Source organism: Uloborus diversus, chromosome 1, assembly GCF_026930045.1.
Source record: "Uloborus diversus isolate 005 chromosome 1, Udiv.v.3.1, whole genome shotgun sequence".
Taxonomy (NCBI): domain Eukaryota; kingdom Metazoa; phylum Arthropoda; class Arachnida; order Araneae; family Uloboridae; genus Uloborus; species Uloborus diversus.
In genome coordinates, this window is record NC_072731.1 from 143750385 (window position 1) to 143771286 (window position 20902).

The window sequence follows — 20902 nt, forward strand, 5'->3', positions numbered from 1 at the left end:
TGATTTTCTTAAATAGCTAAACCAGTTATGAGACATTAAACTTAATCTTCTTCATCATCAATTTAAAGAGGACAAAATTTTCAGAATGTAATAACACACACAAGCAAAGATACAGAAAAAAAAAATGTTTGCATAACAAACAACATAAAACAAGTTAGGTAAGTAACATCTTGTAACAAAATATTACACATAAATATTGACAATACTTAAATATCAATAAATGCTTTTTTTTCCCCTAGTTTTAAAATATAAATACAGTGAAGCACCGTTGATACGTTTTTGAAGGGACTGTATGAAAAATGCGTATAAATGAAAAAATGCAAAATAGGAATACATTAATGCCCATTTGACTCTGTAGGGAACAATGCACAAAACATATAATTGATAAAATCCTATAAAAGAGAAACGTATAAACGGTGTTTTACTGAATTCACAGCCTTTTCCTTCATAGTGAACATAAAAAATTTATGAGTACTGAATAACGTTGTAATTCGAAGTAAAAAGTACTTGTTAAACATTTTGTTCAACTTAACTATGTTACATAATACCAAACATATTGTAGTTTTAATCTGACTACTGAAAACCACACATAAAATAAAAAAATACTGGCAGATTAGCATTATTTTCATCCTCTTTAACTTTGCCCATGATTAACCTTTTCTTATGGTACTAGTACAATCACACACTAGTATATATTACAAAAGTGACACAACTCAAAAAAAAGCATTAGCGAAACTCAAGGAACTGTGAAATAGAGTTCAGAAACTCACCCTGATGTGAAAAGTAGCTGAGCTTACTACTTGAGTTATTCTCATATGCTACAATTGGCCCAACAAATTTATGATGTTCACAGATTGTTTTTTGTACTTGAAATTAATGATGTATGCTCACAAATTTTTATTCTAAATTATGAAATTTTAATGATATGCTGCTCATACTAAAGAAAAGGATTTATCAACACTGCAGTGTGTCATTGCAATACAGTTATAAATTTTCAATTTAACACTAATGATCGGGAAAACTTCTCATCCAGTGTGTTTGTTTGACCAGCTGTGTGGCATTGTTTCATACTTTTTGGATCTGTATGCCATGCGTCTCAGGTGCCAAAAAGAATGCATTAATTACATAGTTGCAAATTGAAACACACAAAACTCATTAAACATTGCAAAATTGAAATAAAGTATTTTTAAACACTCAAAAAGAATTTCAAAAAGAGAAATTTACCTTCAATTGCATAAAACTTCGTACTCCAATTTCGATCTTTACAAGAAATTCGTCTAGAACTTCGAATGCAAACTACATCTTGTCCAATTCTATATTCAAAATTATAAAATGCAAAAAGTTTTATCCACAGTTCTCCAATGTTATCACAGTTTTGACTGCACCATTTATTTCCCTGCAATAGGATTTTTGCTTTCAATCAATTTGAAATGGAATTTGAGTAAAAGATTTAAAAACATAACAATAGCAGACCATTTGCATCATGCAATACTTTTATTTAAAAGAAAATCTATTTCACTGCAAAATCAATCTTTATAAAAAGAAATAGAGTAAAATCTAAAAAAATATTTTTTTAAATTAATAAATCAAGAACTAGAATCTGATGCTTAAACTTAAAACAAATGCACTTAAAAGGAATAAATATTTTTAATAATAGCTGACATAAATGCATAAAATTTGGGAGGGGGAGGGACTATAGTAAAGAAATTTCCTATAAAATACAGCAGTTTCACAGAAAAGTTACGTAGAATTAATGAAATTGTAGGAAATCTCTTCATGCATTATTCTAAATACCATATTGACTTTAAAAATGGCAAGTACATAAATTAAAAATCCTTGGGAAATGCTATGTAAAATCGCCTTACATTTATTAAATTATGCATAATAAGATTTTTATAAATGCAACAACTTGTTACCTCTACATATTCAGTGAAAAAATCACTTTTCCCAAAATCTTCACACTAAAATGAGAGAGAGAGAAAAAATATATAAATGTTACAGGAATCTATGTTTGTTGAAATAATAAGCAGACATTACAAAAAATAAAAAAAACCATGAAATTCTATAAAATCTAGTGAAAAATTACATTAGCACAAAACATTGCAGAAGCAAATATAAATAGTACAACAGCAAAAATATCTTGTTATTGCAGTTTTTTTTTTTTTTTTTTTTGAAATTTAAAAAAAAAATCTTTAAGAATAAAAAGTTAATTTGTACTTGAACTGTGGACTAAACTGAAATAATTTAACTGTATTTTATATTAAATTCAAAATTCTAGGGCATTAAAGAGCACAAAGCAAAAATAAAGCAGTAATACTCAAATTTCTGGCTTTTAGTTTTTGGTGTTAAGTTTACATTTATTCATACAATTCAATCAGATGAAGCAAATTTATTACCTTGTTAGCACTGACACTGAATTAATTACAGGATTAACTAACATAAAAATATGCTGTCAAAATAAGTATCAAGATAAATAGGAGTTAAGATTATTTCTCACCTCTTGTAATACAGGCAGAACAGGTGGCTGAACTTGTTGAAGAAAATGGATTAAAAGTATTATGTAAGTGAAAGAGGGTAAGGTACCACATTCTTGATTATCAATGCCACACAACTGAAAAACATTTAAGTAAAATAGTAACATTTCAACTCCATAAATAAATAGCACATTACAACAAAGTTTACTGTTGTAATATTCCTGTATATTCTGCATTTTAAATACAGTCTTTCCCCTTATTAAATTCTTTTCAGCATAATTTTATACTTTGATCATTGAAAAATCATTTTGAAATCAAACAAAAAATCATCCTTTTTAACTGCTGAAGGAGCGAACTTACTTTACAGCATCAAAGTGTTACTCTGTCCGACCATTGCCAAGTTGCATTTTATTTTACTTTTATTCTCATTTTTGGTTCCTAGGATTTCAAATCAAATAACTTGTAAAATGCTTACTAAAGCTGTCTCAAGGGGAGGGTTTTATAAGCTAAAGCCCTCCCATTGAAGAAAAAATACTCTAAAAAATAAAAGCAACACATCACATAAATGAGCTATTAATGTTTAAGTTTGTCTACACAGTGCTTTTTAATTGAGTTACAGAGCAAACTGACATACAATGTTATACATTAATGTTGATTACAAAACTGAATTAGAACCAGAGTTCTTTGTTAAAGTTAAAAATTGATATTTCTATGCATTAAGACAATCCCTTAACAGAATTTTATAAACAGCATTTTATTTCATGAATTCTTCTTGGCAAATTGACATACTTTATATGTCTAGTATAAATAACATTTAAGTAAGCAAAGAGAGCTTTGTTCTTTTCCCTCCTAGGACTATACTATATCAAAAAATATAAGAACATGAATGTTTGGACACTTTGAAACAGGGAGTTGTTCTCTAAAAAGTAACTGAAAAACTAGGAGTTTATTATCACACTTTTCTTGTTTAAAATTTAGCATTATTATTATTATTTTTTTTTTTGAAATACAGTAGACCCTTGTTTTAAGCAGGGGGTTGCGTTCCACAGAAATGCCCCATAAATTGAGACATAATAGTAATGTTAAAATAGGGGTTAGGTTCCGTAGATTAAAAAAATACTTCATACAAGTGATGACTAATTGTATAATAAGTTTAATGTGTACTCATATTGATTTTTATGCACAACATGAATATAGAAAGCATAAATTAACTTTGTGTTCTGTTTTTACAGAGGAGCTGGCTATGAAAGTCTTTTGGCAGTCATTAAGAATTTTTCTCTGTAATTCTTTGCAGAGCATTTACGCATCCATGATCACTTGCGTAATTTCCACGATAAAATCTTCCTTCACTAACAAATCAGAAAGATCCTATCTATTGTCTAGGAATGTCTCAAAATTTTCAATGTGAACAATTTTGGTTGTGCCTCGACTCGGTATCCTTGTTAGTTTCGGCCTCCTTCGTCACTCCTAAAAGCTCTTCTTCAGTGAGTTCTGAACTGTGTGAGTTTAATAACTTTACTTCTGGAAAGAGCTCTGGAACCAATCTCATAAAATGTCTCCAGTGGTCCAAGCTCGATTATTAGCATGCCAAAATGCAGTTTATTACATGTAATCAGCAATCTTTAGGAGTTTGAATTTTGAAAGAGGGGAAAATGTTATGTTTGCATTATCGCATCCACGTAAAATAAAATAAGAGGGTCAAATCTAAAACCGCGAATAATCGAAACCGCGTATAGTAAACTAGCCTAAAACGAGGGTCTACTGTATAGTAATCCAATCAATATTTATGAAAAATTTATAAGCATTTTTTTCCAAAAATGTAAGATTCTATATAAATAAAAAGAATATGTATGTTTCCTTTTACAGGTCCAGTTTTCGTCAGATCTGGACCAAATTTAGCAGGGAGGTACTTGGGCACCTGAGAAGGAACGTTAAGGGGTTTTCGAACGTCAAAAAAGGACCAAACCTATCGAATTTTAATTTTGGCGCCTGAAAATGGCATTAAATGGCTCTTTCTACTTGAAATAATTATCCTATCATTCAAATTTATTGCCATTTGAAAACTCGCAAAAATAGCCTTGAAACTGAATTAATTCCTTCAAATTTCAAAAAAAAAAAAAAAAACAAAGCTGTAAAATCACAGGGAAAGAATTTAAAAGCATTATTAAGCCTAATGGAGCAGAAATTTTAATCGGAAGTTTATTTATCGTTTGTCAGATTTCATTTTAAATTAACGTGAATAAAACCATTCCGAAGGTTGCCACTTTTTTTCTCAGCAGTGACTAAATAAAACTTTGTTTTTGTTTCGAGGTAAAAATTTCCCCTTTTGATTATTATTTGGCGATTTATATTCTTTTCTTTTTTCTTTTTTGTACTGCCAACAGAAGATAATTAGGAAGGTTGCATTTAATTTATTTGGGAATTTTCGATTTCCCGTTTAATTTTCTTTCAGAGTGATTATTTTGATGGGAAATTTTACAGTATTTTTTTTCTCTAATTGAAGCCTGATTGGTCAGCATGTGTCAGTTGACAATCACTTTTATTTTCGAGGTGGACCATACAAAGCCAGGCAACTCAGCTAATTAAGAAAACAAAAGAAAACAACGAATTTTCTGAAAATTAGATTAGTTCATCTAAAACAGTCAATATTATTTTTTATTAAAACAAGAAAACGAAAATTCCTAGGAACAAGATATTTATATTTTCAAGATATATTCTACGATCAAAATTTGGAAATAACTTAACCATACATGAAGTCTTGCACAATGAAAAAAAATTTTTGGGTATTAAATTAACATAAATATTAAAAATCATAGGAAAAAACAACAGCAAAATAAACATTTTGGTAACATTAACAGATTTTCATCACAGCAGTTGTAGAAAATTACAGTGACCTCTCACTTATACGCAACTAAAGGGGACAACGAAATTTTCGCGCACAAGTGAAATTCGCGCATAAGCGAAAAACCCAAAAATGAGCTTAAATGCAATAAGTTTACATCAATTATAGTAACACTAATAGTACACTACTAATATTAATGAATAAATATGCACATAATTTCGGTTTATGCATTGTAATTTTTAAAAAAATGAAATTGCACGTTCAGTTATTTTTTATACACTGTACAGCAAGTAAGCGAATCCCCCAAAACTTAAAAAATGTCGCGTGATCAAAGCTGTAGTCTACGAGGATGCAAAATATCCTCGAAAAGCAACGTCAATGCTAACCGCTTGACCACAACTTTTAATGACGACAACCTTTTCGTATGTAACCCGTTCTCTCTTCTCGGTGTCAATCACAAGACTAATTTCATCCCCAATTGCTCATTTGTGCAAAACAGAGGCGTGTTTGGAAGAATTCGAACAATGGAATAAAGGCGTGCAATACATTCCAAGAGACAGAACAAGAAGGGTACAAATGTTCTGATCAGCAAAGCGCAAATATGCGATTTGACTAAAACTTGAAAAAATTTTCTCGCGCATAAGTGAAAGGTGCATTTTAGGTTTCGCATATAAATGAACAAGAGTTAACATTGTTTCCCTATATCGCTGGCTGGGCCCGTGAGAAAAACGCATATAACAGAGGTTGCATATAAGCGAGAGATCACTGTATTGATGAAGTGCAAGAACTACCACAAAATGGCACTGCGGTGGTTCATGTGCTAGATTTGATACAACTTAAATATCTATATCTCACATCATAAATTTTGGTTTGATAAAACAAATTCAAAATATTATAACAATAACTAACTTTGGCCCAATATCGGAAAGCAATTCCAAGAGGCTTGACTCTTTTGTCTAATTTTGAATAAATGGAAATAAGCTTGGCAAACCGCACAGAACAGCCATAATCCAATACTAAGTTGCAAGACAAGTTTGTCTCTTTGTCAGTAAATATAATGCTTGGTCGTTTCTGTTTAAAATCATTCTGAACTTTGATGTACATATCATCTGAAATTATAAATAAAAAAATTTCAAAATTACATGCATATAAAACATTATTTCAGTCACTGATAACAACATCTACATGCACCTCAACCTCAAATTTATCTCTATTTCATATTTTATTGATAATTAGTAAATTACCATGCATTTTTTTCTTTCAAAAAAGATAGAGGATTCCCACATTTTAAGCAAAAAAATGTTTTCAGTTTTTCAAGGGCTAGACTCTCTCAGTTTCAAGACAATTTTTCAGGAAGAGGACTTTTGGCAGAAATCTCACCATTTGGCTCAGAATTTTAGCTGTCTACAAACACAAATCATGATTAAGAAAAATTTTTAAAAAGTCTTCCTTTTTTGTTGATTTACTAAAATATATTTTTGTTTGTTCCTTATTAAGTTTTGCTATCTAATATAGCATTATCTATCTATTAGCATTATAACTATTTTTTTAATATTTTCCGGAAAAAAAAAACATTTCCCCAGGGAAAGTTTTAGGATCTTCACTTGAAAGTAGAAATTAAAACAAAGCACTTTAAAGCACCTAATTTTTCTAAACAAGTGCAGCATCAGAACTAGTACAGTTATAAACCCAAACTATAGGTTTTTATTTTATTTATTTATTTATTTATTTATTTATTTTTTTTTTTTCAGATTGAAACCTTTGTTTGAATCCATTACAGCAAAATTCCTGTAACAATAACAAAAAATTTGTGGTCTCATGAAGTCAATCTGAAAGGGGGTGAGAAAAAATTCATGTGCTGTGTGTGTTTTGCTCATTTCAATGTGACTGCTTAATTTAGTGGCAAACACACATCTGTAAAAACTTGCATTGCTGAAAACTAATAGATACCTCTTGTAAACCGGATGTTAGCCTTCCTATCTCATCGATGGCCATACAGTAAGCATTAGGAACAAACTTAATGAATGGTGTAGACTTAAATTTACTTGGATGGAACTAGATAGAAACTTTCCTTACAGACGTGGCAAAATCATGAGCATGCAGTTGTCAGAAAAAATGAATCACAGGAATGGTTGAAATGGAACATGCGAGCATTACAGAATTATATGCAAACAGATTTCTAAATGCGTAAAAATCAGAGCTAGAGCAAAAGCAGCTAAAATGCGCACAAATTGTCAGGTCTGTTACAGATTGGTAACAGGTTATAAACAGAGTTGGTAACTAACATCACTACACTACCTCAAGTAAAAAGGTGATTTATTAAAAATTCTAACCTAATTATTTTACCAAGAAAGAAAAATACCGTTGAAATACTGTATCATACTTTATCTAATCATCTAATGCAGCGGTTCTCAAACTTTTTAGGCCACGGAACCCTAAGTAATTCGTTTTCACTTCAAGGAGCCCCATATTTGTTTATGACTAAAAGACAAAATTTTAATGGGCTAGGAATCTAACGATAAAGATGAAAAATGATCATCAATAGATTACTTTCTTCTGCATAGAAGAAACCAGGGCTGCCAACTTTTTAAAATCTAAATTCATAGCAGAGTTTTGTGCAAAGGGAAAGGGGGAGGGGGGAGAACAATAATTTTAAATTACAAATTTAACTGACACAATAAATAAGTTACGTTTTTTACGTTATTTCTAAGTTTTACAATAGTTTTTAAACAAGTGTTTTCCAAATGTGGTTAAGATGAAGATTGCTCTTGCACTAGCGTCTAGACAAGGTGGAAGGAATAAATCCCTGAAACTTCTTGGACTTCTTTTCATAGTGTTGTAGTTAAGGCAGTAGTTCTTAGAAACTACGATTTTTTCGTAGCAGTTGGCAGCTCTGGAAAAAACTTAATTTCCAGAAACTTTTCGCATTTTGAAAGATTAACAAATTTTGAAGAGTGCTGAACCTATCTTAAACATTTTTGGAAGCCCTCTGTCCGCCCATCCATTTGAGTTTAGCATGTATTTGACCTATTTCTTGAGGGTGATCTAACTCAAAACGTAATAGATGGAATTGAAAGAAACTCGATACATGTGCATCCCCATGTGATTAATTTTAGCACTAATCTCTTCAGAGGTTGACCCAATCTTAACCATTTTCACTTTTAGTGTGACTGCTGTCTGTCAAACAATAGCACAAGGATTTGCATAAAAATTGATGCACATAGTATCTCAATGGGAGAGGTGCAGATAATTTTTTTCCCCAATCATTTCAAAGGAGCGACATAACAGATTGATTTTCTCGACAAGCATTGCTACTTATATCTCAGAATATAATGCAAGATTTCAAACAAAAACTTAAATACAAGAGGATCTCGTTTGACACATTTGTTGATTCGCCTTTGTCGTTGCAGCCTAGTGCTCAAGAGAAAAGCTTCCAATGCTTTTATCGTCCAACATGAGCATGACTGATAGTCTGTTTCATGATTCATTGCCTGTGCATTATTAGAACTGTAGCCAAGACACTTTATCTATCAAATTTGGTTATGATGATACATAAATTTGAAGTTATTTCAAGACGGGAAAAATTACTTCAACCTGGCTGATATAAATCGTTAAGTTCAAATGTCGCCATAAAACTGAATTTTAGTAAATGCGATAATATGTAAGTATCGATTGCTAATACGAAAAAAAAAAGAAGAAAGTCTCGTTATGTCCACATCATACTTTACTGCACACTTCAGGGTCCTCTGGAATGATGGGTTTATCATGTCGTAAATTGAACAAGTTCCCTATGACCATAAGGGCCCTGAAGGGAATACAAAAATGTACAGTACATGAGAAATGTTTTTTTATACAGTTTTATGAGAAAATAGATGCAGTGCATTTTCCTCATAGAGATTGTGTCTGGCAAAAATTCCCTTTAAGGGAGCAAAAAATTCCACGTTGTTCTTTTTAGGCAGGGAACATAAAATTTCAGCTTTCATTTTAACACTATTATTTTGCCCTCACAACAAATGTGGTTTCCCTTTGAGTGAAAATAGCCACTTCGCTCAGTTCGCCTAAAATGTCGACAAAACATTTATCATCAATTATTTCTCATGAATAACATTGAAAACAGCTGAAAATATTGATGCGTTTTGCTCCACAGTTGAAAAACTCTCATTTTATCTTTAAGTTAATGAACCCTTTGAAAAACTTTTGTTTTGGATAGCCAGCATATTTCACATGGAGAAGTAGTGACTTGTGCTGCCTACCCATTCGTCAATCTTGCGAAAATGTCTTAAATGGAGAAAACAAGATTTGACAAAATAAACTATCACTGAAGCTTTATCAAGAACTTTTCAAGAAGTCAGATTTATGCTGGCATGGCGATGCAAAACATTGTGACGACTACTACTTCATTCTGGAGCGACATTTTAGATCCTTAATATTGATCATTTCCTTTTTCTTGAAACTAGTGGAAAATAAATTTATGCAATGGCTAAATCACGGCGGAACCCAAGGGATCCGCAGTACACACTTTGGGAAACACTGATCTAATGATTATCATATGTTTATATATTTTTATTTATTGATTTATTTACTGTCTGAATGGAGTTTTTTAAGCTTGAACCTTGTCTTACATATATGTTTCTACCATTACTTTTACTTGCTCTACAGAAAATATTTAACTGCTATTAAGACAAATAGTGCTGAGCTGCAGTTATAGCCTCTATCCACATCACGTTTCCTCCTCTTATTCCTGTTAACAAAGCTACTTCTCTATGCATTCATTTGTAAAAAATCTAGTTCATTAATGACAAAAGATATCAAATCTAGCTTATTTATGATTTTCTTTCCCTCTTCTTGTTTTTGACTACTTAAAAAAAAATTAATTTTTCACCCCCTCTAACACATTTTGTCTTATAATTTAAATGATTAAGTCGTTCCTCATAACTTTTGAAAAAAATAAAGAAATAAGTACCTTTTTTAATTGCTTCATATATGTCTTCTAAAGCTTCTGGAATGCTATCTTCATCCTTAGCTTTCAAAGCAAATTCAACAGTGCCATCTTTAAGACCAATGGTTGTCATAGACGATCCAATCAATTCAATAGAGCATGCTAAAGGCATTAATTTAACTGTTAATACAAAATAAAGCTGAAAGAATGTTTAAAAACAGCAAGATTTCTAAATGCACAAAATAATATCGAACAAAATAACAATATTGACTTTTGAACAATGTTTTTTGCTCAAAAGTCAATATTGTTGTTTACCACTGGAAAATAACATCCCTTAAATATTAATTTACACAGTTGCAAGATAAATAAGTTGCATAATAATTAGGAATGTGGCAATAAACATACTGGCCAATTGTTGATTAATTGGTCGATTAATTGGGTAAGGTTGTTATTAATCATCACTACTGCGTAGCGAAGGGGGTGGTCCTCTCCTTCTGGGTGGTGATACTCAAAATGAATTTGGAGTTTATAAAAATATAAATACGTTGATTCTTAAAAATTTTCATGCACATATTTTAATTTATATTTGAGCTATATAATTTAACCAAAAATGCAGCACAATGCTGAATGGAGGGGGTAGTTACATATTCATATAGGACAAGTTTTTCCATAAAATATGTTCATAATTTATATTTATTGCAATGTAAACTTTCGTTAAACCATATAAACAAACATTTGTTTCTGAAAATTGTATGAGCTTCATCTATACATAATATAAAAAAATTTGAGAGGTGGGGGGTGTGACACCACATATTATTGGCCCAGGTGACACTTGTTCTATGAATGCCACTGATGATCTTTGATGACTTTCAAAACTACAATTTCTCCACTGTCCACCTGCCCTCCCCCCTTCTCCCTTTCTTTTTTAAAAATTTAATTCAATTTCTGTGAGTAAACTTTTGTTTTATTGTTAATAAAGTTACATTATGTTAACTAGACATGAAAATTCAAAACATTTTTCAGTTCCCTTTATTCAGCAGAACCTTTTAACTCAGTAGCTACTTGTTTTGTTCTTAGTAACTACTTAATCCAAGGCTTTTACCATTTATAAATATTAGTAGGTAACAAAATGCACCAAGTTAAAGGTAGGGATAGAGAAAAGTATTGACACATGAAGCATGTTGCAACATTTAGAATATGCATACTTAGTCAAAGCAAAAATGTATCAGCAAAATTAATATTACTTCTACTATCAATATTTGAAAAAAAGAAACTTAAAGCATGTTCATGGAATTTAAACATTGAATAGCAAGTGAAATAATGAAATAAAGTGAATCATTATTTAGTGCAGGAGGACATATGCATGAACTAACAAGAATAGTTTATGTCCTGACAAATTTGAAACACTCATATTTTTAAATTGCAATTTATTTCGTCATAATAATATAACATAAAGATCAGCTGTAATGATTAATTTCAATATTACATTTAGTTTTGCACAAATTCTGTACTGTTTGTCCTTATTTTAGGCAATACACCTTCATGCTTCATTTTCACAAAATTACATTCATATATTGTTAATACATTCCTTTATCTTGGTTTCATGTTAGAGAAAAGCCAGCCGATTGTAAATAATCTTCACAGCGTCTGCTTAACCAGAGCATCCCTAACAATAATACAGCTGCATTAAAAAATTACAATCGAATTTCTCAAAAATTTAAAGACCAGTCCAACATATCGATAGGATGACAATTTTGTAACTGAATACATTAAAAATCATTCAGTTTTTTCAAGAATAATCATGGAAAGCAAAGATTTGCAGTAAGACTTTTTCATTAATTGAGGGGAAATTTTCTCTTTAGTTTTAAAAGTAAAAAAAAACGAAGTTTATAAAAAAGGATCATAAAAATGTTAGTGTTACAAAACATTCTTGATTCAAGCCAAAAAATAGAAATGTTTATGAAGACAACAACAATTTCTAATAATAATCTTAATATTCAGTGTTCTGTTTTCTGAAATTACAACTTGATATTTTCATATTAGATGCACTAAAAAGAAGCTTAATCTGTAAAAGTCGACAAATGTGCTATTTTATTGCCTTTTTAATGATTTTCAAGCATTATGTTCAGTCACCACACTCAGATTAATCATAAAACCAATCTTCTCTCCCCTTTTTCTCCACTCTCCTTTATCATTTTCAGTATGAAAGTTTATTTTTTAGGCTTTACTGTAATCACAGCCATAACTTTTTTAAAGTGTAACCACAACAAAAGCTGGTAATGTTGTTAGAATTTCATTTACAAAAGTAATCAACTAAAAAGTGCATTGAGAGCTGAATATAAAGCATTCATGTTGAAAAAAAAAACTGCTCCTAATGTAATCACAAATAGAACCATATTTTTAAAGCTTAATTTCAATCTATCAGTTACAAAAATTACAAGATGTTATTTACTGTCTCTAAAAAACATTCTGCTCAGATCTATTCTTGATGTACCCTTCAAAGGAATACTTAAATGTTTTTGATGTTTAATACTAATAAGACTAATATGTTTTCATAACTTATAACAGCGAAGTAGAGCGAAAAATATATTCACAACGAAATTCCCTTGCTTTTAAGTGCAGACATAATAAACAATCTACAACTTTCTTAAAAAATACAGTGGAGCATCGACAAAAAGGAAACAAGAAGAATATTCAGATAACCGAGTTTTTTGTTAAACAATCATTTACAAAAAAATTGCACCAGTGAAAAGAGTAATGTAAAAAACAAGAGGAGAGTGTATAATACAAAACTAGATATTTTGCATCAGATTTTACAATTAAACAAAAAACAGAATTCCAGCCTAGTCATTAAAAGTTCAATAGCCAAAATTCCATAAGGTACACAAAAATAAATTTGTCAACGGGAATATTTTCATCAACATCCTTGTGCAAATTAATTGAAACAAACTCGAAAAATCGAGAAAACTAAGAAAAAATTATATTTAATTTAAATTTATATAAAATCAAATGTTTTTAGTGCATAATATGATGTCCTGGACTTTTTTACTAACATTTCGACACAATTCGGTCCAAAAATGGTGGAATCACCATTTGTTTACAATGTTTTGGTCCTTGTCCCAAACATGAATTGGAGCAGTTTTTGGCTTCTCCCTAGTTGAATAGTTCGTATGCAATAGACGATTTGTGCCTATATCCCAAAGATTTTCAATTGGCTTGATACCAGGAAAGTTTCTGGACCATTGCAATTAATCAAATCGGTTCTCAGACATAAATTTCTTGACTATTTAGGAAGGATGGAAACTATCTAAATCCTGTTGGAAAATTCCCGTTTCATTTGGGTATCGATTTTTCAACTCTGGCAAAACCTTTTTTTCCGGAATGGTAATATATTGCTCAGAACGCACTGTACCTTAAACAGGCTGCAAAGAACCAACCCCATTGTAACCGAAACAACTCCAAAACATATTCTTTTGGGGGTGTTTTCAAATTGGTTCACATCCTTTCGCCTGCAGATGTCTGCACTTGAATTTTTTGTCCTAGGGCAGTGAAACTGCTTTAGCCACTAAATAGTACATTCCCTCAATATTCAGCAGTCTAATTCTTATATTTTAACTCCCACAAGTGGGAGAAAAAAGCACCTGCTCCGAACAGTAGACGGGCTAAAAATTTATTCCATTCTCTTTTTAATCTCTATTAAATGCTGCACTATCTTTCGAGGGTCTTTTTTACAATGAATAAGTAGAAAAGAGTCATCCCTCGGTGTTAAGTTCGATTTTCAGCCATATTTCCTTGTCCGCTTTGTAAATATGGATCCCGTTTTTCAATTTTTTTTTATAATTGGGCTCACAGTTGCAATACTAACGCCAACTACTTTTGAAATCTTTCCATAGGTCTCGGAAAGAGGAACGATCTTTGTACGCTTTCGCTAGGGTGTCCCAAGATATAATGGCGAAAAAAAAATTTGTGAAATCGAATACGCATACCCTCCAAATTTTTTCCATTTCACCTCAGAACCATGAGAAAAAAGTTCCATTGCAATTAAATAACGGGAACCCGTGCCGACTTGAGGTCAAAGTTGGACCTAAAATCCTGTAAGGCGACTACAGCGGAAAAATTGCTAACTGCATAATTCATTACTACACGCGACATCAATTTATTTAAAGCAGATATTTACAACAATATTAGACTAAAAGAAACATTACTGTACATATTTTTAATTCAATGTTTGCTTTTTGCAGTCAGAATAGAATGTCCTCTGCTCTTGAACACAACGTAACAGATTGTTTTTGTTCCTCATCAGCTGTTAGCAAATCATGAAAGTTCTGCATCATTTTTACCGCTCTTTCAGCTGCATCGTTTACTGCACTAAGCTTTGAGACACTCTTTTTCACATAAAGGAATGAAATATTATTGACCATACCATAAAAGCTGGATGAATTTTTGTAGAGCAGCTTTTGAGATAATTGGGTCCACATTTTCGTAAACTTTTATCAAAAAGCACAAATCATTTTGGGTGCTTTGACTGTCAAAATGCATTGAAGCCATGGTTTCACGTATATTGTCACTACAAAAAAGCAGACATCAAACAATGCTTCATTTTCCTTCGTATTTAATTTTAGTTGTGAACTAAATATAATAGTTTTAGGGAGTAAATCGCTCGAGCCATCCATCGAGCTTTGTGCATGACTCCCGGTGGTCTTATTTTAAATTCATTTTCTGTATCTCCACCTAAAAATATGATAGGCAGTTCTGTCACTCTTGATAGTCATCCCTGAGCGTAATATTAGTAAGTTCAGCACGGTAAAAGTCAAGTAAATTTTCCAAGTTAGGGTACAGTTCGGAACAACTCCGCAGTTCCTCCATAACACTGTATTTAAGTGAGATAGATCAGTTCATATATGTGATGGCAGCAAGCAAAGGAAAGCATTTCTCTATCAAATTTTTGCTCAAGAATAGCGCAAGAACCACTTAAAGGACCTGTTCTGGAAGCTGTAATATCACAACTTAACTTTGTCTTCGAGATTCCAATCTAAAACTGCCTTTCAAACAGCCTTTGTTTGTTCTTTTCCTGTGGAATTATCCAGTTTAGACTCAGCAATGAGTTGTTCCGTCACATCCATACAAAATAACTATAGATAAGCGATCTTCTTTTGATTTTTGAGCACTCAAAGCAGGCAACAGTCCCATCTTCCTCTATTTTGATTAACCGAAGTGCATCAGCATGTGCAATATTGAATAAATTGTTTAAATTACTTGAAAATTCTTGTTGGCGCTGCCTGAATACTTCTTGCAGTTTCTCTGCATTTTTTTGTAAGTCTCTCTAGATTTGATACAGGTTTTTAAGTTTATTCACACAATTTAGCAACGATTTGGTGGGAACGCGTGACTTTTCCCAAAAGATGATGCATTCCCGAATAGCGATATTAGCACTTTCACTGATGGTTAAATTTACTTCTCGAATGTTATAAAACAAAACCGACAGAACTTGTCTGTTAGAGGGAAGTTTCAAGCCCGTAGTTTGTTGTTTTACGACTCCTATTAAAAATATCCCTTTTTTCAAACTTTGCAATTCCACTGCCATGTTTCGTTCCCTATGGAAGACTATACTGCGCTCGCTGACCGGAATGTATTCGTACTGACATGTTTGACGGTTTGCAAATTACTACGGATAAGCCCCCCTCCCTCCAACATATGTTTTTCTGTTTTCATTTGTTTTCTGTGCACTATTTACAGGTGTGCACTATATACACGTGCTATTTACATGTTTAGGCCTTTAGGCGCAAGTCGGCACGGGTTATCGTGCTTCAAATTGCATGAAACTTTTTTTCCAACGGTTTTGATATAAAAGGAAAAAAATAAGAGGGTATGCGTTTTAAAAAAACGACTTTCATTTTTTTGGGACACCCTAGCTTTCGCATTATCACATCCATCGCAGACAATAGTAAAATCTCAACGGATGTAATCATAGCTGCGGCTTTCATCTTCAGAAATTCCTGCACATGCACTCTCAGAGTCCCCTGATTGATGTAAATTGATGTCAGGTAAAAGATTTATTCCTCCCATAAATATTTTTACAAATAATAGTTTGATTGGTGAAAAATACTTTGAATGATTTTAAAATTAATGGAAAAAATATTTTGTTTCAATTAATTTGCACAAGGATGTATCTACAAAGTCAGATAAAAAAAACTAAAGCGTAGAATAGGGTGATTCAAAAAAAAAATTTTCAGCCTGAGTCCAGGACACCGCCTATTTTTTTTTACACTTACTAATAGCATTATGCTGTAAAAGTTTTAGCTTCTTACTCAAATTTTAAGAGGGTGCTCAATGACCCCTCAATTTAACATTAACCATACCATAGAAAATGCTACGAATTTAGAAACATTTAACTTCCTCAGCTGTTTTTTTTTTCTTTTTTATAAATAATGATTTTATTGCAATGTATATATGCATATTACTAGTGTATATTATTATATGTAGCATTGTTTTTTCTGTTCAATGTATCTTTTTAACCCCCCCCCCCTCCCTTATGACGTTTGGGGGAGGGGGTTGAGCACCCACTTTCAGTTGAAATAGGAAGCTAAAATTCTTCAAGTATATTGCTATCCACAAGTCTAAAAATATTGAAGGGTTTCCCGGTATCTAGGAGAAACGTTTTTTTTATATGTATTTTTGAACCACCCTAGCGTACAAACTCAAAACTAACTGCAAGTATGTAAAACAACATTCAGTTATTAGATAAAATTTTTTGCAAGACATTGGCTTTTGCTTTAAATCATGTATGCATGAAAGCAAGATGTGAACTTTTTTCATTACCTTATCTGCAAATTTTGAAGACAACCAATGTTTAATTTTGATAATTAATGATTTTCAGATAATGCACAGGGCCCGATTAAAACAAACTGGTGCCCAGGTCCTGAGTAAAAATTTGTGCCCCCCAATGAGAAAATCAGCGCAATTTCAAAGTCAATGTTTTGTACTAGAAACCTAATGCACTAGGAACCTACACATTACTACAGAAACCTGGGATTTGAATACCAAACACTTGATAGTCCCCATACTAATCATAGTTAAAATTGCCTTACCTCAAGGTGAAAATGAATTAAAAAACCATTTAAAACTGCAAAAATAGCAAAAAAAAAAACTAATTCTGACAAATTTTAAAAAGGCTTCTTTCTGGATTTAACAGAGGCAAATGTGTCGATCACATCATCGAAATCTAGTTTTGATGTCACAGTATTTTCAATGGTCGATAAGAAAAACGCCTGTAAATTACCCTGAGAAACGCAGCTTCTCAAACGATTTTTGATTCTTTTCAAAGCTGAAAAGGAAGGAATTAAGTTAATTTAGGCTATTTTAGTGCCCCTAAATTTGTGGTGCCCAGGTCCACGGACCCGCCGGACCGTGCGTTAATCAGGCCCTGATAATGCACATCGGCAGCAAATGAAGGCGTTTGTGCACAGTGTGCAAGCATGCGTGTTTATTATCTATCTAGCAATGGTTAACTAATGTTTCAATTGATCCATGTCTGGAAAATCGATGCTCTACTGTAATCATTTCCCTTTGAACAAACAACTTCACTTACCAGATGTGTGATTTTCAACTAGCTCAGTAACTCTTTGTGTAACGATTTCTATAGCTTTGATTTCTTCATCGCTCAAGCCATGCTTTTCAATACAAGAGTACAAAAGATCAGTTATAGCTCCAGTTTGACCGCTTAAAGGTTCAGGAAGAAACGGCAGCATCATATCTAAATTATTTTGCTGGAAATAAATACAAAAATCATTATCTCTCATTGAAAATAATCAAAAAAGTTTGTTACAATCAATGTTACTAAGAATACATTTGAAATTTGTTCCAAATTAGCAATAACAAATCAATGAGAGTATGATCTATGTTTGCCTATTAATACATAGTTTTTTCAACAAAGTGTTTTTTTTTTTTTTTCTTTTAAAGAATCTAAGTTTTTTTTTTTTTCTCATTGAAATCTTTGAAGATAACAATACTAAACAGTACAATAAAAAAATATATTATTACAGTGATTATAGTTCATTTTAGTTGTTGAAATGTTGGCTATTTGTTACAAAACAATAGGAAAAGGATGGAAATTTAATCAAAACTGTTTTTGAAAAGTTAGACTAATATTTTGGTTTTAATGAAAAAAATATCACAGATTCAACACTATTAAAAGAAAATTTTGTGTTTTTAGTTCTTAAATAAATTTAAAAAAAAAACGGTGTTGCTCATTTTTGACGGGCTACATTCTTTTTCAGGTTGGCTCAAGTATAAATTGAATCATATCCCTTTCAAGATTTTTTTTCTAAATTCTGATAAAACATTGCAAATAAGCATAAAATCTAAAGATACATTTGTACAAAGTTGATACAGAATTAATATCGGATTCTCAATCAACTGAGCAGTAAGAATAATTATATTCTAAACATAATCTATATTTTGATAAGATTCAGCAATAAACTTAAATTTTCAATTGAACTCAATTATACTTCAGGGAGTTCGTTAACTCTCTGTACACAACCTTATCTTCAAAAAAGTCAATGTGCCACCTTTTGTCACACATTCTTTTATTAAACATGATCTTACACAGCAAAAAACAGAAGTATGGAAACGTATCTCTAACTTCATACATAGGATACTCTACATGTTACAATCTTTTAACAAGAGACAGAAAAAGCACTGAAAAAATTGCTTAGTGTATTTCCAAAAGAATTAAAAGTTTTTAACAAAAGTAAAAGTTAAACAAAAAGTACAAGAAATACAAATATTAAAATAGTTAACTTTGCTTTATAAAAAAAATAATAAAGAATAATAAAAATATGTTGAATGAAAGAGTGAAAAGCATCATAATACAAAATGAATTAGGAACTTAAAATTCTAAACAGTAATTGGCTAAAGTTAAAAGGTGTAATTCAAAATCATACAATACAAACCTCTTTCACTTTCAGATGCTTTTTTGACTTTAGATGCACTAAAACAAGTTCATTACTTTCAGCACTATAGTCACATAGATGACACATAAATTTGCATTGTAATGAGTTCTAAAATTGAAGAAAAAAAGAAAAAAACATTTCCATAAGAACCAATATTTAAGAAAAAACAGAAAATCACTAAAATAAAACTTTTTCGCCTCTTAGCATTTACTTTTGCTATACTTTCAAAACAAGTTTACTGGATTTTAAAGAAAGATCAACATTTTAAAATAACACTCTACTATTTATAAGCTAAAGCAGAAAAACACCTAAGATCTAAAGCATTATTCACAGGGAAACAGGGGAGGAAGAGGTCAACTGAACATTCCTGAAGTTGCGAAAAACTGATGAGAGATTGTAAGACTTACATTTTTGAAGGGCTGCAGCTGAGCTTATGGCTGCCTTTTGCAGAACTGCATTATCACAAACTGAGGAGTTAATGCATATAAATCACAAGGAATTCAATAATCTGGGATTTTTTTGAGCAATCACAATTGCTGATTGTTCTCACTTGACCGTCCTTGATCTTGTGGTTCCTTTTTCAGCTTGAACCAGGGGCATCTGCAGCACCACCGCCGCCCGCCGGCCTCTGCATCCTCTGGTCCTGAGCACTGTCCCCTGGAATCCACTTCTGGGGGGTGGTGTCCATGTCATACACACACGCACGTGTCTTTTCACACACACACACGCCTACATGCATACACACAAGCCTACACACACACAACTATACACACATAACCGCTCAGGAGGAGGGGCAGGTTTGGGGGAACAGGAGCTGTTTCTAGAATCAATAACCCCAATGAGTAGGATTCTGTCGCAACTCATGAATGAGAAACACATAATCTGAATTCAAAAACTTAAGAATTCAAATTATTATTATTATTATTTTCTTTTTTGTTTATTTGTTTGTTTCCAGTAGAGCTGTGTAACAGGCCATTTGGCCACAACCAGACCTAGTGCGCTCTTTGACAAAGCATCAGTCTTTCATGTGCCACCATTAAGGCGCTGATGCACGACACAAGTAGTTTTGATGCCGTTTCCACCAGATGGAGGAACCTGGCTCTATTTGATGTGAAATTGCACAAGGAATTTAATTTTGCCAAGGGAATTCTAAGTCAAACGAATGCTCAAGGGATCTTTTACATGCCATATAATCATACGACACAGGCACTGATAATTTTCAGCATCTCGAATTCCACCAACTGGCTACCTTAGGCGTAGAAGGCCCACGTCTTACCATCACACCATCAGCTGGCTTATAATAATCTGGTTATTAAGCAAAATTTTTGAATGACAGCCAAAAATGTGCCTTGTTTAGTGTTTTTGCTGAAAGCAGTGAAAAAATCTGCAGCTGGATGTCCTACTTTTGAAGTTTGACTAAGTATTTAAGAAGTCACAGGCGGGCCGGATACAGACTATCATTTAGGGGAGGTTTCAAGTTTCTGAAATACATGCTTCTGCTTTGTTGAAATATTGTGTTTTGCTGCATGATTTAAAAAACGACAGAACTGTAGTCCAGAATTCTGCTATGGGTTTAGATTATATTTTCATGGGAATTTGGTCCAGAACTCTACAGAGGAAAATAAGTTATTAAAGTGACATTTGGCCCATGAGGATTCGAACTCTCAACTTTTGCATTGTTTGCACAATGCTCTAA

At 32.1% G+C, this 20902-nt stretch overlaps 1 protein-coding gene across 1 annotated transcript in view; it reads right to left on the reverse strand.

Moving 5' to 3' along the window:
- LOC129232606 (terminal uridylyltransferase 4-like) overlaps positions 1–20902 on the reverse strand; it is a 91923-nt gene that overhangs the window by 46285 nt on the left and 24736 nt on the right. Inside the window, exons 5-11 of the mRNA XM_054866744.1 lie at positions 19207–19314; positions 17844–18021; positions 10280–10417; positions 6226–6425; positions 2498–2611; positions 1917–1961; positions 1225–1396 (exon numbers count right to left, since the gene is read on the reverse strand). Coding sequence (XP_054722719.1) covers positions 1225–1396; positions 1917–1961; positions 2498–2611; positions 6226–6425; positions 10280–10417; positions 17844–18021; positions 19207–19314 — 955 coding nt within the window. The remainder of the gene's footprint in view (positions 1–1224; positions 1397–1916; positions 1962–2497; positions 2612–6225; positions 6426–10279; positions 10418–17843; positions 18022–19206; positions 19315–20902) is intronic.